This window comes from Spinacia oleracea, chromosome 6, assembly GCF_020520425.1.
Source record: "Spinacia oleracea cultivar Varoflay chromosome 6, BTI_SOV_V1, whole genome shotgun sequence".
In the NCBI taxonomy this organism is placed as follows: Eukaryota; Viridiplantae; Streptophyta; class Magnoliopsida; order Caryophyllales; family Amaranthaceae; genus Spinacia; species Spinacia oleracea.
In genome coordinates this window covers 62,707,695-62,725,906 of record NC_079492.1, presented here as the reverse complement: position 1 = coordinate 62,725,906, position 18,212 = coordinate 62,707,695, and the positions used below count along the sequence as shown (strand labels likewise).

The window sequence follows — 18,212 nt, the reverse complement described above, 5'->3', positions numbered from 1 at the left end:
TTTCCTTCTTTCCTCCTTACCTCCCTCTCCTTTCTTCCCCTCGATCTTCACCATCTTCTCCCATTTTCCTTTAAATTACCAAACAAAGGAAAACTAGTCTGGAATTGTGTTTTCCCTTGAAAAATGTTTTCCATTGAAATTATTTTACAATGAAAACGTTTTACGCCCTACCAATCGGAGCCTTAGTGTTAAAGTATAGACACAAATATGTCACTTGGACATCACATGTTGCTCGTGTACATTTTCATATTGATTCTCAATCAATATTGTTAGTTATCTCGTGCATTAACACAGACACATATTCGTCTTATTTTAAACTAAAATAAACTATTATAACTAGAAGATTTCCACATATTACACGGGTCTTGCTTTTACATCGATCCTCTCAGAAACAAAATGACACAAGTACCTCTGATTTCACACAATATCTTCAATCTCATTTGACACTCCCTGCCCGAAACTGCAGTCAACGACAACTTAAGGAAGTCATGGAGACTCCATCAACAGAACAATATTCCAGATAGTTTTTTTGGGCTTCATTATGAATTCTTATTTGTGGTAAAGCCAGGTTGAGATGGAAGTGGAAGATCTATAACCTCACTACTTTCAATCATAGAAAGTAGTGTGGAAACGCTGGGTCTATCTTCAGGAATTTCTCGCACACATAACAACCCTAGTTGTATGCACTTCAGAAACTCTGCATGGAAGGTCGGTTCTGAGATTGTTGGATCAATCAATGACAAAATATTGTCCTCATTCCACAATTTCCATGCCTAAAACCATAAAAACAATAAGATTAGTTAGAAAATACACAATGTTTCTATACAGCAATAGGCGTAAATATAGCTATGGACATTTACAAGATATATCTCACATGAGTTAAAAGCCTCAATGAGTCCTCATCCTTAAAGCTACTGCTCCTCCTTCCACTTAAGACCTCTAGCAGCAGTACCCCAAAGCTGAACACATCTGACTTTTCTGAAAACCGGCCTTCCACCATATACTCTGGAGACATATAACCACTGCATTTCAAGCATAATAAATTAGTGGCCCGTTTGGAGCCGGCCATAAATGGTGTCAATGGGAATGAATTTGTAAGGAAAATCAATATTTATTTCCATGGTAATGCTAATTCACTCAATATTGTCTCTTTTTCTTTATAAATTTCCATTACCATCTGATAGACACCATATATTTATATTTTATATTTTGTAACGATATCCTGTAATTATGGAAAGCCTCCAAAAACCCTAACCCTACTGTACTATGTATATAAGCATTGCTTTGTATTTTAATAAAACTCACGAACTACAATTCTCTCATGGTATCAGACTAGGTCTGCTCTACAGCCGCCACTCTCTTCTTCCTCTATCTTCTCTCTTCCTCTTCTTCTTTGCATCTCTCCATGGCTGACAACCCCAAGTTTCACCCGGCCCTCGCTGTAAATAATGTGAAAAACTTCATTCCGGTCACCCTTGATATGGAGAGTTCTCAATACAACTCTTGGGCTACCCTATTCAAGATACATGCTCGAGCATATCAGGTCCTCGACCATATCATTCAACCTCCTGCCGGCGCTACGAACAAGAAGAAATCCACCCCTGACCAGGACTCTTCTTCCGTCAAGGACACCGAATTGTGGGATCGCCTAGACGCGATTGTCTTGCAGTTGTTTTATGGAACGATATCAAACGACGTTCTACACACTATTCTCGAGCCCGATGCTACAACCATGGACGCTTGGAATCGGTTGGCTGACCTCTTCCGTGATAATCAAACCACTAGGGCGGTACAGCTCGAAAATCAGTTATCCCATGTCCACCTTGATGACTTTCCAAACGTCACATCCTATTGTCAGCGTATCAAAATGTTGGCTGACCAACTTGGCAATGCCGGGGCTCCGGTTACCGATCAAAGGAAGGTGCTTCATCTTGTTGCTGGTCTCAATGAAGCCTATAGTGGTGTTTCTACACTTATCCGACATAGCAGCTCTCTTGTTTCTTTTTCCAAGGCTCGGTCCATGCTCGTGTTGGAGGAGTCAAATATGGGAAAGCGTGCTGCTCGAGATGTTGCTCTCTTTGCGGGTTCAAACCTTCCGGATGACCCACCTGCCCCTACTGCCCGTGGTGGTGGTGGTCGTGGGCACAACAACAACAATAACAATAGGAGAGGCGGTGGTCGAGGTCGCGGCAACAACAACAATAACAACAGGGGAGGCCGCGGCGGTGGTCGTGGCAACAACACCTCCCAACAACCTGCAACACCACAAGCACAACCTTGGCCAGCCGGCTGGAAATTCTCACCATGGGGAGCTCGGTCACTGCAACCATGGGCAACTCCACCATGCCCTTATCCCTCAACATGGCAGCCACGTGCACCAAGCCCTAAGCAACCAGGAATCTTAGGTGCACGTCCACCCCAAGCCTATCATGCAGCTGCTCCCCCTACTTCGGCTTATGAACCTACTAACATCGAGGAGGCAATGCACACATTCTCCCTCACACCACCGGATGATAATTGGTACATGGACACCGGTGCTACCTCCCATATGACGGCCAATCCAGGTACTCTCACGTCTTATTTCAATTTGAGCACTAATCGAGAAATTGTTGTCGGGAATGGCCACTCAATCCCAATTCTTGGTTATGGAAGCACGACTCTCACAAAACCTAACCCCCCCTTAACTCTAAAAAATGTATTGCATGCTCCCAAACTCATTAAGAATCTTGTTTCCGTTCAAAATTTACTACTGATAATGCTTGTTCTATTGAGTTTGATCCTTTTGGGTTTTCTGTGAAGGATTTATAGACGGGGAATCCTCTAATGAGATGTGAGAGCTCGGGCGAACTCTATCCTATTACCAAAAATCGGGCCAATTCTCCTTCAGCTTTTAATGCTTTATCTTCTAGTTTATGGCATAGCCGTTTAGGGCATCCCGGGGAATCAGTTTTAAACTCTCTCCGTAGCAACAATTTTATTGAATGTAATAAGGCCCGCAATTTTTTTTTGTCCCTCGTGTCCACTTGGGAAACACATGAAACTTCCATTTCAAAATTCTATGTCATTTACTTTCTTGCCATTTGAAATTGTGCACAGTGATTTATGGACTTCTCCCATTATAAGTTCATCTGCTCACCGCTATTATGTCTTATTCTTGGATAATTATTCGAATTATTTGTGGACTTTTGCCATCTCCAAAAAATCACAAGTACTGATTTTTCAAAAATTCCATGCCTATGTCACAACTCAGTTCGAAAGAAATATAAAAAAATTTCAATGTGATAACGGGCGAGAATTTGACAACGCACCTTTCCATAAGCTTTGTGACCAAAATGGTATGCAATTTCGTTTTTCTGCCCTCATACTTCGCCACAAAATGGAAAATCTGAGCGAAAAATAAAGTCCATTAACAACATTGTTCGGGCTCTTCTTGCTCACTCTTCCATGCCCCCCTCTTTCTGGCACCATGCTCTTCAAATGAAAACATATCTTATTAACATTCTTCCTACAAAAGTTTTGGGGTATAAGTCACCGACTCAAATTCTCTTTCAAAAAGATCCGACTTTCACTCACCTTCGTGTATTCGGGTGTTTGTGCTACTCTTCCCATCCACCACCATCAATAAACTTCAACCACTATCCACACCGTGCGTTTTCTTGGGTTATCCTTCGAATCATCGGGGTTACAAATGCTATGACTTATCAACTCGGAAAATATTTATTTCCCGTCATGTTCAGTTTGACGAGACCCAATTCCCATTCTCTAAAATCCACAACCCAACCCCCATCTCATATGAATTCATGGATGTACCCTCACCTTATATTCTGTCTCAACTAGACCAGGCCATCCCTAATGTGGAGCCAGTGGCCCAAACTCAGGAGGTCCACTCGCCTGTCCCCTTGCAGCGTAACTCCCCATTCAACCCTGGCCCAATATCTTCTCCCTCTCCAACGGCCCACACTACTCCTCCATCTCTGGCTCACCAATCTCCTGCTCCTGCCCCATCCACCAACCCAGAAGTTAGCTCGGCCCACCAACCGACTACTGCTCTCCCTTCGGCCCAGTCCGCCCAACCCACAAAGATGTGCACAAGGAGTCAGCATGGTATATTTAAACCAAAGCGACTTTTCAATTTGAGCCCAACCACTCCTCCCTCCATTTCTCCAATGCCAAAAAATCCAGTAAGTGCTTTAAATGACCCGAATTGGAAATTGGCAATGTTAGATGAATATTCTGCTCTAATTGAAAATAAGACGTGGGAATTAGTACCCCGTCCTGCTAATGTGAATATTATTCGTTCTTTGTGGATTTTTCGTCATAAAAAGAAATCTGACGGTTCTTTTGAGAGGCATAAAGCCCGACTTGTAGGTGATGGCCAATCTCAACAGGTGGGAGTTGATTGTTTCGAGACTTTTAGCCCGGTTGTTAAACCGGCAACTATTCGGGCTGTGTTGAGCATCTCTTTATCCCATTCTTGGTCTATTCATCAGTTGGATCTCAAAAATGCATTTCTCCATGGTAATCTCACCAAAACAGTTTATATGCATCAGCCCATGGGTTTCCGTGATCCAAAATATCCAGATCATGTTTGCTTGTTGAAGAAATCTTTATATGGTCTCAAACAAGCTCCTCGAGCCTAGCATCAACGATTTGCAGATTTTGTCGCATCTATTTGCTTTTGTCACAGCAAATATGATCACTCTCTCTTCATTTATCATCATGGTTCTGATATTGCTATCTTCTATTATATGTTGATGATATAATTCTGACTGCCTCAACTGATGCTCTTCGTCTATCAATTATGTCTCGTCTGAGTTCTGAATTTGTGATGAAGGATTTAGGTCCTCTTAGTTATTTCTTGGGCATTGCAGTAACCCGCCATGCAGGTGGTCTCTTTCTATCTCAGACAAAATATGCCGAGGAAATTATTGAACGGGCAGGTATGGCATCCTGCAAACCGTCACCCACACCTGTTGACACCGGCTCAAAACTGAGCTCCACCGCCGGTACTCCATATGATGATCCTACGTTTTATAGTAGCCTTGCCGGTGCTTTGCAGTATCTCACATTCACCAGACCGGATATCTCCTATGCGGTGCAACAGGTTTGTCTTCACATGCATGATCCGAAGACAAAGCATATGAATGCTCTTAAGCGCATTCTGTTCAAGGTACTCTCAGTTTTGGCTTGCATCTATACAATTCATCTGTTGCATCACTCATATCTTATATAGATGCAGACTGGGGTGGTTGTCCTGACACTCGACGATCCACATCCGGTTATTGTGTTTTTCTCGGTGACAACCTGATCTCCTGGTCCTCCAAACGACAACCCACCTTATCCCGTTTTAGTGCCGAAGCTGAATATAGGGGGGTTGCCAATGTTGTTTCTGAATCTTGCTGGATCCGTAACCTACTTTTGGAACTTTTCAGTCCGATCCGCAAAGCTACATTGGTGTATTGCGATAATGTTAGTGCAATTTATCTTTCCGGCAATCCTATGCAACAAAAACGCACTAAACATATTGAAATGGACATTCACTTTATACGTGAAAAGGTATCTCGGGGTGAGGCTCGTATCTTACATGTCCCGTCTCGCTATCAGATTGCTGACATCTTCACCAAAGGTCTTCCGCGCATACTCTTTAATGATTTTCGGGACAGTCTAAGCGTCCGTGAACCTCCCGCTTTGACTCCGGGGGTGTGATAGACACCGTATATTTATATTTTATATTTTGTAACAATATCCTGTAATTATGGAAAGCCTCCAAAAACCCTAACCCTACTGTACTATGTATATAAGCATTGCTTTGTATTTTAATAAAACTCATGAACTACAATTCTCTCACCATCCATTACCATTTTGGGAGTGGTATTAGGTGGGAATGCAAATTTGTAAAGAAAAACACAAAGTTTGACACAAAATTTCATTACCATGATATTATTCTCTTTCAAAATTACACTTAGATTTATTCACATTCCCACCATTTATTCCCGACTACCAAACGGGCCGTAGGAGTACATGGATTTAGTTCTACTCAGAATTAAAAAGGTTAAATTCTATTTTGTTTACAGATTTTTTGTACGAGCAAATTAAGAACTCACTAGGTGCCAACAATCCTGCTGGTATCACCTTGGTCTTGTGATTGCCTCCGAAAATTCTTGCTATTCCAAAGTCTAATATCTTAGGATTGAGATTGTCATCCAACAATATGTTGCTTGCTTTAAGATCCCTGTGAATAATCCTTCCTCTAGAATCTCGATGCAGGTAAAGAAGTCCAAGGCATATGCCTAGGATAATGTTGAATCGCTTTTTCCAGCACAGAATTATCTGAAATGTAGGATCTGAGATTCAAAGAATTTGGAATTAGCCATAACTAACAAGATGATAAATTACAAATAAGAGTAATGATTAATCTAACGATGTAAACACAATTACCAAATAGAAGTGCATCCAGGCTTTTAGTTGGCATATATTCATACACAAGCATTTTTTCGTCCCCTTCAAAACAACATCCCAGCAGCTTGACAAGATTTCTGTGCTGAAGTTTTGAGATCACTAACACTTCATTCGTGAACTCCTCAACTCCTTGCCTAGATGATTTTGAAAGTCTTTTAACCGCTATCTCTTGCCCGTTTTCTAATTTTCCCTGCAAAGGAATATACAACATTTTTCAGATTTCAGTTCCTGGTTATCACCCACAGACAAAATAAATTACATTAGGGTAAAAAAAGTGTTTTCAATGTAGTTACCTTGTATACTGTGCCAAAAACACCTCGCCCAAGCTTGTTAATTTCCTGGAAATTGTCTGTTGCGGCTGCCAACTTTTTCAATCCAAACACCGGTAAATCTCCAACTACAGCTTCCCTATTTCGGCCTTTAGGCATAGACTTTGTAACACTCATCTCTACAACAATAAAAACGTTCTATTAGCAAATATAGCCATAAAAGAGTTTCGATTAACAATATAACATGCAGTATAACTCAAATAAATTGGGGGCGAATCACCATTTCTTCAAAATATCCACCACCATACACTATACATGAGTACAAAAGTTGTAGCTATTCTAATAACGATCATCGCTATAAGAATTATTTACATTTCCTAGGGATAGTATTAGCTGAAAACAGAACATGACAAATTTTTAATATCATGTACAAGAATATTAAATACCCAAATGATTCTGCAATACAAGTCTGTGGGAATAACATAAAGGGTAAGAAACTAAGAAGAGGAGATGTACCTTATTCTGAATAAGCCAAACGGAGGGAAAGATCGAGGACTCTAGTATATAACTCATTTGTCTCAATTAAGCTGCCATTCCAGATCATACACCCAATACTTGGATAATAAGAATAAGAATCACATGTACAATTCCTTAAGCACATAATCCTACAATCATCAGCTCCATGTGCGGAATACCACACAACATTATCTGGTAGATTCACAAATTTCAACTTCAAAATAGGTATTGCTTGTTCGTCACACTCTCATGAATGGTACGGCAAAAGTGAATTTGTGGGATGCTCAAAAGTCTGCCAAATGATTGTCTCACAACGCAAAACAAGATTTCCTGTATCCAGAAGCTGAACAACTGTATTCTTTCCTTGTTGAGATACATTTGACGACCAACACACCTTGTTTTTACCATCCAAGAGTTGAAGATTTCCATCTTCTGATATTCTAAATACCCCTGAAGAATCACTAATTGGGTTATTCCTGTTGGCTACCCATACCACTTACAATGTATCAACAGCCTTTGTGTTATACCATTTTCCAGCATAATGATCCGTCGAGTTTATGGGGATAAATATACCAAATAAAAAAATGTCATCACTAGACTCTATTGTTTCAGGGTCTCTAAGAAATTGGGTGGTTGTAATATTTTCTCGAGCTAAACAGAACTGAAAAATAACCAACAGAGAAAGAGAACAAGAGTGTGCACATAAACCATTATGTCTACAGTTTTTCCCCCCATATGTTGAAATCTAAAAGGAAAGAAAATACAGATGCTCTACTTACGTTTGAAACTTCCACCCAACAACCCAAAGGGCTTGGCCCCTGTTATCATTGTGTTAAAAAAACCAGTCCACATATAAGCCCATCAGAAAGCATAGGACTATTGGCCGGAGTGATGTTTGTAATTGTATTTGGCCCACAACTGATAAATAGCATTAAATAATAATACTTCGTCCTTGTATAGCTGCATTCTTGCATTCCCAAAAAATCCTTACAGCTCCTTGGTAGATGGTACAAGCTGGTGGCTAACTATCTATAATAATATATGAAGTAATAATCTTCACAGTAATGCAACCTCAGTTTGACGAGACCCAATTCCCATTCTCTAAAATCCACAACCCAACCCCCATCTCATATGAATTCATGGATGTACCCTCACCTTATATTCTGTCTCAACTAGACCAGGCCATCCCTAATGTGGAGCCAGTGGCCCAAACTCAGGAGGTCCACTCGCCTGTCCCCTTGCAGCGTAACTCCCCATTCAACCCTGGCCCAATATCTTCTCCCTCTCCAACGGCCCACACTACTCCTCCATCTCTGGCTCACCAATCTCCTGCTCCTGCCCCATCCACCAACCCAGCAGTTAGCTCGGCCCACCAACCGACTACTGCTCTCCCTTCGGCCCAGTCCGCCCAACCCACAAAGATGTGCACAAGGAGTCAGCATGGTATATTTAAACCAAAGCGACTTTTCAATTTGAGCCCAACCACTCCTCCCTCCATTTCTCCAATGCCAAAAAATCCAGTAAGTGCTTTAAATGACCCGAATTGGAAATTGGCAATGTTAGATGAATATTCTGCTCTAATTGAAAATAAGACGTGGGAATTAGTACCCCGTCCTGCTAATGTGAATATTATTCGTTTTTTGTGGATTTTTCGTCATAAAAAGAAATCTGACGGTTCTTTTGAGAGGCATAAAGCCCGACTTGTAGGTGATGGCCAATCTCAACAGGTGGGAGTTGATTGTTTCGAGACTTTTAGCCCGGTTGTTAAACCGGCAACTATTCGGGCTGTGTTGAGCATCTCTTTATCCCATTCTTGGTCTATTCATCAGTTGGATCTCAAAAATGCATTTCTCCATGGTAATCTCACCAAAACAGTTTATATGCATCAGCCCATGGGTTTCCGTGATCCAAAATATCCAGATCATGTTTGCTTGTTGAAGAAATCTTTATATGGTCTCAAACAAGCTCCTCGAGCCTAGCATCAACGATTTGCAGATTTTGTCGCATCTATTGGCTTTTGTCACAGCAAATATGATCACTCTCTCTTCATTTATCATCATGGTTCTGATATTGCTATCTTCTATTATATGTTGATGATATAATTCTGACTGCCTCAACTGATGCTCTTCGTCTATCAATTATGTCTCGTCGGAGTTCTGAATTTGTGATGAAGGATTTAGGTCCTCTTAGTTATTTCTTGGGCATTGCAGTAACCCGCCATGCAGGTGGTCTCTTTCTATCTCAGACAAAATATGCCGAGGAAATTATTGAACGGGCAGGTATGGCATCCTGCAAACCGTCACCCACACCTGTTGACACCGGCTCAAAACTGAGCTCCACCGCCGGTACTCCATATGATGATCCTACGTTTTATAGTAGCCTTGCCGGTGCTTTGCAGTATCTCACATTCACCAGACCGGATATCTCCTATGCGGTGCAACAGGTTTGTCTTCACATGCATGATCCGAAGACAAAGCATATGAATGCTCTTAAGCGCATTCTGTTCAAGGTACTCTCAGTTTTGGCTTGCATCTATACAAATCATCTGTTGCATCACTCATATCTTATATAGATGCAGACTGGGGTGGTTGTCCTGACACTCGACGATCCACATCCGGTTATTGTGTTTTTCTCGGTGACAACCTGATCTCCTGGTCCTCCAAACGACAACCCACCTTATCCCGTTTTAGTGCCGAAGCTGAATATAGGGGGGTTGCCAATGTTGTTTCTGAATCTTGCTGGATCCGTAACCTACTTTTGGAACTTTTCAGTCCGATCCGCAAAGCTACATTGGTGTATTGCGATAATGTTAGTGCAATTTATCTTTCCGGCAATCCTATGCAACACAAACGCACTAAACATATTGAAATGGACATTCACTTTATACGTGAAAAGGTATCTCGGGGTGAGGCTCGTATCTTACATGTCCCGTCTCGCTATCAGATTGCTGACATCTTCACCAAAGGTCTTCCGCGCATACTCTTTAATGATTTTCGGGACAGTCTAAGCGTCCGTGAACCTCCCGCTTTGACTCCGGGGGTGTGATAGACACCGTATATTTATATTTTATATTTTGTAACAATATCCTGTAATTATGGAAAGCCTCCAAAAACCCTAACCCTACTGTACTATGTATATAAGCATTGCTTTGTATTTTAATAAAACTCATGAACTACAATTCTCTCACCATCCATTACCATTTTGGGAGTGGTATTAGGTGGGAATGCAAATTTGTAAAGAAAAACACAAAGTTTGACACAAAATTTCATTACCATGATATTATTCTCTTTTAAAATTACACTTAGATTTATTCACATTCCCACCATTTATTCCCGACTACCAAACGGGCCGTAGGAGTACATGGATTTAGTTCTACTCAGAATTAAAAAGGTTAAATTCTATTTTGTTTACAGATTTTTTGTACGAGCAAATTAAGAACTCACTAGGTGCCAACAATCCTGCTGGTATCACCTTGGTCTTGTGATTGCCTCCGAAAATTCTTGCTATTCCAAAGTCTAATATCTTAGGATTGAGATTGTCATCCAACAATATGTTGCTTGCTTTAAGATCCCTGTGAATAATCCTTCCTCTAGAATCTCGATGCAGGTAAAGAAGTCCAAGGCATATGCCTAGGATAATGTTGAATCGCTTTTTCCAGCACAGAATTATCTGAAATGTAGGATCTGAGATTCAAAGAATTTGGAATTAGCCATAACTAACAAGATGATAAATTACAAATAAGAGTAATGATTAATCTAACGATGTAAACACAATTACCAAATAGAAGTGCATCCAGGCTTTTAGTTGGCATATATTCATACACAAGCATTTTTTCGTCCCCTTCAAAACAACATCCCAGCAGCTTGACAAGATTTCTGTGCTGAAGTTTTGAGATCACCAACACTTCATTCGTGAACTCCTCAACTCCTTGCCTAGATGATTTTGAAAGTCTTTTAACCGCTATCTCTTGCCCGTTTTCTAATTTTCCCTGCAAAGGAATATACAACATTTTTCAGATTTCAGTTCCTGGTTATCACCCACAGACAAAATAAATTACATTAGGGTAAAAAAAGTGTTTTCAATGTAGTTACCTTGTATACTATGCCAAAAACACCTCGCCCAAGCTTGTTAATTTCCTGGAAATTGTCTGTTGCGGCTGCCAACTTTTTCAATCCAAACACCGGTAAATCTCCAACTACAGCTTCCCTATTTCGGCCTTTAGGCATAGACTTTGTAACACTCATCTCTACAACAATAAAAACGTTCTATTAGCAAATATAGCCATAAAAGAGTTTCGATTAACAATATAACATGCAGTATAACTCAAATAAATTGGGGGCGAATCACCATTTCTTCAAAATATCCACCACCATACACTATACATGAGTACAAAAGTTGTAGCTATTCTAATAACGATCATCGCTATAAGAATTATTTTCCATTTCCTAGGGATAGTATTAGCTGAAAACAGAACATGACAAATTTTTAATATCATGTACAAGAATATTAAATACCCAAATGATTCTGCAATACAAGTCTGTGGGAATAACATAAAGGGTAAGAAACTAAGAAGAGGAGATGTACCTTATTCTGAATAAGCCAAACGGAGGGAAAGATCGAAGCCTCTAGTATATAACTCATTTGTCTCAATTAAGCTGCCATTCCAGATCATACACCCAATACTTGGATAATAAGAATAAGAATCACATGTACAATTCCTTAAGCACATAATCCTACAATCATCAGCTCCATGTGCGGAATACCACACAACATTATCTGGTAGATTCACAAATTTCAACTTCAAAATAGGTATTGCTTGTTCGTCACACTCTCATGAATGGTACGGCAAAAGTGAATTTGTGGGATGCTCAAAACTCTGCCAAATGATTGTCTCACAACGCAAAACAAGATTTCCTGTATCCAGAAGCTGAACAACTGTATTCTTTCCTTGTTGAGATACATTTGACGACCAACACACCTTGTTTTTACCATCCAAGAGTTGAAGATTTCCATCTTCTGATATTCTAAATACCCCTGAAGAATCACTAATTGGGTTATTCCTGTTGGCTACCCATACCACTTACAATGTATCAACAGCCTTTGTGTTATACCATTTTCCAGCATAATGATCCGTCGAGTTTATGGGGATAAATATACCAAATACAAAAATGTCATCACTAGACTCTATTGTTTCAGGGTCTCTAAGAAATTGGGTGGTTGTAATATTTTCTCGAGCTAAACAGAACTGAAAAATAACCAACAGAGAAAGAGAACAAGAGTGTGCACATAAACCATTATGTCTACAGTTTTTCCCCCCATATGTTGAAATCTAAAAGGAAAGAAAATACAGATGCTCTACTTACGTTTGAAACTTCCACCCAACAACCCAAAGGGCCTGGCCCCTGTTATCATTGTGTTAAAAAAACCAGTCCACATATAAGCCCATCAGAAAGCATAGGACTATTGGCCGGAGTGATGTTTGTAATTGTATTTGGCCCACAACTGATAAATAGCATTAAATAATAATACTTCGTCCTTGTATAGCTGCATTCTTGCATTCCCAAAAAATCCTTACAGCTCCTTGGTAGATGGTACAAGCTGGTGGCTAACTATCTATAGTAATATATGAAGTAATAATCTTCACAGTAATGCAACCTCAGTTTGACGAGACCCAATTCCCATTCTCTAAAATCCACAACCCAACCCCCATCTCATATGAATTCATGGATGTACCCTCACCTTATATTCTGTCTCAACTAGACCAGGCCATCCCTAATGTGGAGCCAGTGGCCCAAACTCAGGAGGTCCACTCGCCTGTCCCCTTGCAGCGTAACTCCCCATTCAACCCTGGCCCAATATCTTCTCCCTCTCCAACGGCCCACACTACTCCTCCATCTCTGGCTCACCAATCTCCTGCTCCTGCCCCATCCACCAACCCAGCAGTTAGCTCGGCCCACCAACCGACTACTGCTCTCCCTTCGGCCCAGTCCGCCCAACCCACAAAGATGTGCACAAGGAGTCAGCATGGTATATTTAAACCAAAGCGACTTTTCAATTTGAGCCCAACCACTCCTCCCTCCATTTCTCCAATGCCAAAAAATCCAGTAAGTGCTTTAAATGACCCGAATTGGAAATTGGCAATGTTAGATGAATATTCTGCTCTAATTGAAAATAAGACGTGGGAATTAGTACCCCGTCCTGCTAATGTGAATATTATTTGTTCTTTGTGGATTTTTCGTCATAAAAAGAAATCTGACGGTTCTTTTGAGAGGCATAAAGCCCGACTTGTAGGTGATGGCCAATCTCAACAGGTGGGAGTTGATTGTTTCGAGACTTTTAGCCCGGTTGTTAAACCGACAACTATTCGGGCTGTGTTGAGCATCTCTTTATCCCATTCTTGGTCTATTCATCAGTTGGATCTCAAAAATGCATTTCTCCATGGTAATCTCACCAAAACAGTTTATATGCATCAGCCCATGGGTTTCCGTGATCCAAAATATCCAGATCATGTTTGCTTGTTGAAGAAATCTTTATATGGTCTCAAACAAGCTCCTCGAGCCTAGCATCAACGATTTGCAGATTTTGTCGCATCTATTGGCTTTTGTCACAGCAAATATGATCACTCTCTCTTCATTTATCATCATGGTTCTGATATTGCTATCTTCTATTATATGTTGATGATATAATTCTGACTGCCTCAACTGATGCTCTTCGTCTATCAATTATGTCTCGTCTGAGTTCTGAATTTGTGATGAAGGATTTAGGTCCTCTTAGTTATTTCTTGGGCATTGCAGTAACCCGCCATGCAGGTGGTCTCTTTCTATCTCAGACAAAATATGCCGAGGAAATTATTGAACGGGCAGGTATGGCATCCTGCAAACCGTCACCCACACCTGTTGACACTGGCTCAAAACTGAGCTCCACCGCCGGTACTCCATATGATGATCCTACGTTTTATAGTAGCCTTGCCGGTGCTTTGCAGTATCTCACATTCACCAGACCGGATATCTCCTATGCGGTGCAACAGGTTTGTCTTCACATGCATGATCCGAAGACAAAGCATATGAATGCTCTTAAGCGCATTCTGTTCAAGGTACTCTCAGTTTTGGCTTGCATCTATACAAATCATCTGTTGCATCACTCATATCTTATATAGATGCAGACTGGGGTGGTTGTCCTGACACTCGACGATCCACATCCGGTTATTGTGTTTTTCTCGGTGACAACCTGATCTCCTGGTCCTCCAAACGACAACCCACCTTATCCCGTTTTAGTGCCGAAGCTGAATATAGGGGGGTTGCCAATGTTGTTTCTGAATCTTGCTGGATCCGTAACCTACTTTTGGAACTTTTCAGTCCGATCCGCAAAGCTACATTGGTGTATTGCGATAATGTTAGTGCAATTTATCTTTCCGGCAATCCTATGCAACACAAACGCACTAAACATATTGAAATGGACATTCACTTTATACGTCAAAAGGTATCTCGGGGTGAGGCTCGTATCTTACATGTCCCGTCTCGCTATCAGATTGCTGACATCTTCACCAAAGGTCTTCCGCGCATACTCTTTAATGATTTTCGGGACAGTCTAAGCGTCCGTGAACCTCCCGCTTTGACTCCGGGGGTGTGATAGACACCGTATATTTATATTTTATATTTTGTAACAATATCCTGTAATTATGGAAAGCCTCCAAAAACCCTAACCCTACTGTACTATGTATATAAGCATTGCTTTGTATTTTAATAAAACTCATGAACTACAATTCTCTCACCATCCATTACCATTTTGGGAGTGGTATTAGGTGGGAATGCAAATTTGTAAAGAAAAACACAAAGTTTGACACAAAATTTCATTACCATGATATTATTCTCTTTCAAAATTACACTTAGATTTATTCACATTCCCACCATTTATTCCCGACTACCAAACGGGCCGTAGGAGTACATGGATTTAGTTCTACTCAGAATTAAAAAGGTTAAATTCTATTTTGTTTACAGATTTTTTGTACGAGCAAATTAAGAACTCACTAGGTGCCAACAATCCTGCTGGTATCACCTTGGTCTTGTGATTGCCTCCGAAAATTCTTGCTATTCCAAAGTCTGATATCTTAGGATTGAGATTGTCATCCAACAATATGTTGCTTGCTTTAAGATCCCTGTGAATAATCCTTCCTCTAGAATCTCGATGCAGGTAAAGAAGTCCAAGGCATATGCCTAGGATAATGTTGAATCGCTTTTTCCAGCACAGAATTATCTGAAATGTAGGATCTGAGATTCAAAGAATTTGGAATTAGCCATAACTAACAAGATGATAAATTACAAATAAGAGTAATGATTAATCTAACGATGTAAACACAATTACCAAATAGAAGTGCATCCAGGCTTTTAGTTGGCATATATTCATACACAAGCATTTTTTCGTCCCCTTCAAAACAACATCCCAGTAGCTTGACAAGATTTCTGTGCTGAAGTTTTGAGATCACCAACACTTCATTCGTGAACTCCTCAACTCCTTGCCTAGATGATTTTGAAAGTCTTTTAACCGCTATCTCTTGCCCGTTTTCTAATTTTCCCTGCAAAGGAATATACAACATTTTTCAGATTTCAGTTCCTGGTTATCACCCACAGACAAAATAAATTACATTAGGGTAAAAAAAGTGTTTTCAATGTAGTTACCTTGTATACTGTGCCAAAAACACCTCGCCCAAGCTTGTTAATTTCCTGGAAATTGTCTGTTGCGGCTGCCAACTTTTTCAATCCAAACACCGGTAAATCTCCAACTACAGCTTCCCTATTTCGGCCTTTAGGCATAGACTTTGTAACACTCATCTCTACAACAATAAAAACGTTCTATTAGCAAATATAGCCATAAAAGAGTTTCGATTAACAATATAACATGCAGTATAACTCAAATAAATTGGGGGCGAATCACCATTTCTTCAAAATATCCACCACCATACACTATACATGAGTACAAAAGTTGTAGCTATTCTAATAACGATCATCGCTATAAGAATTATTTACATTTCCTAGGGATAGTATTAGCTGAAAACAGAACATGACAAATTTTTAATATCATGTACAAGAATATTAAATACCCAAATGATTCTGCAATACAAGTCTGTGGGAATAACATAAAGGGTAAGAAACTAAGAAGAGGAGATGTACCTTATTCTGAATAAGCCAAACGGAGGGAAAGATCGAAGCCTCTAGTATATAACTCATTTGTCTCAATTAAGCTGCCATTCCAGATCATACACCCAATACTTGGATAATAAGAATAAGAATCACATGTACAATTCCTTAAGCACATAATCCTACAATCATCAGCTCCATGTGCGGAATACCACACAACATTATCTGGTAGATTCACAAATTTCAACTTCAAAATAGGTATTGCTTGTTCGTCACACTCTCATGAATGGTACGGCAAAAGTGAATTTGTGGGATGCTCAAAACTCTGCCAAATGATTGTCTCACAACGCAAAACAAGATTTCCTGTATCCAGAAGCTGAACAACTGTATTCTTTCCTTGTTGAGATACATTTGACGACCAACACACCTTGTTTTTACCATCCAAGAGTTGAAGATTTCCATCTTCTGATATTCTAAATACCCCTGAAGAATCACTAATTGGGTTATTCCTGTTGGCTACCCATACCACTTACAATGTATCAACAGCCTTTGTGTTATACCATTTTCCAGCATAATGATCCGTCGAGTTTATGGGGATAAATATACCAAATACAAAAATGTCATCACTAGACTCTATTGTTTCAGGGTCTCTAAGAAATTGGGTGGTTGTAATATTTTCTCGAGCTAAACAGAACTGAAAAATAACCAACAGAGAAAGAGAACAAGAGTGTGCACATAAACCATTATGTCTACAGTTTTTCCCCCCATATGTTGAAATCTAAAAGGAAAGAAAATACAGATGCTCTACTTACGTTTGAAACTTCCACCCAACAACCCAAAGGGCCTGGCCCCTGTTATCATTTTGTTAAAAAAACCAGTCCACATATAAGCCCATCAGAAAGCATAGGACTATTGGCCGGAGTGATGTTTGTAATTGTATTTGGCCCACAACTGATAAATAGCATTAAATAATAATACTTCGTCCTTGTATAGCTGCATTCTTGCATTCCCAAAAAATCCTTACAGCTCCTTGGTAGATGGTACAAGCTGGTGGCTAACTATCTATAGTAATATATGAAGTAATAATCTTCACAGTAATGCAACCTCAGTTTGACGAGACCCAATTCCCATTCTCTAAAATCCACAACCCAACCCCCATCTCATATGAATTCATGGATGTACCCTCACCTTATATTCTGTCTCAACTAGACCAGGCCATCCCTAATGTGGAGCCAGTGGCCCAAACTCAAGAGGTCCACTCGCCTGTCCCCTTGCAGCGTAACTCCCCATTCAACCCTGGCCCAATATCTTCTCCCTCTCCAACGGCCCACACTACTCCTCCATCTCTGGCTCACCAATCTCCTGCTCCTGCCCCATCCACCAACCCAGCAGTTAGCTCGGCCCACCAACCGACTACTGCTCTCCCTTCGGCCCAGTCCGCCCAACCCACAAAGATGTGCACAAGGAGTCAGCATGGTATATTTAAACCAAAGCGACTTTTCAATTTGAGCCCAACCACTCCTCCCTCCATTTCTCCAATGCCAAAAAATCCAGTAAGTGCTTTAAATGACCCGAATTGGAAATTGGCAATGTTAGATGAATATTCTGCTCTAATTGAAAATAAGTCGTGGGAATTAGTACCCCGTCCTGCTAATGTGAATATTATTCGTTCTTTGTGGATTTTTCGTCATAAAAAGAAATCTGACGGTTCTTTTGAGAGGCATAAAGCCCGACTTGTAGGTGATGGCCAATCTCAACAGGTGGGAGTTGATTGTTTTGAGACTTTTAGCCCGGTTGTTAAACCGGCAACTATTCGGGCTGTGTTGAGCATCTC

General features: G+C 40.4%; 1 protein-coding gene across 1 annotated transcript; it reads right to left on the bottom strand.

Annotated features, from left to right (window-relative positions):
* Window positions 1-539: 539 nt before the first annotated feature.
* LOC110801798 (G-type lectin S-receptor-like serine/threonine-protein kinase At1g11300) lies at window positions 540-17,377 on the bottom strand. The gene is given in 10 exon segments (XM_056832278.1): window positions 540-773; window positions 875-1,022; window positions 15,272-15,314; window positions 15,317-15,511; window positions 15,606-15,816; window positions 15,920-16,074; window positions 16,703-16,894; window positions 16,985-17,072; window positions 17,176-17,229; window positions 17,357-17,377. Coding segments are annotated over 10 exon segments (1,341 nt in total).
* Between the last annotated feature and the right edge of the window lie 835 nt (window positions 17,378-18,212).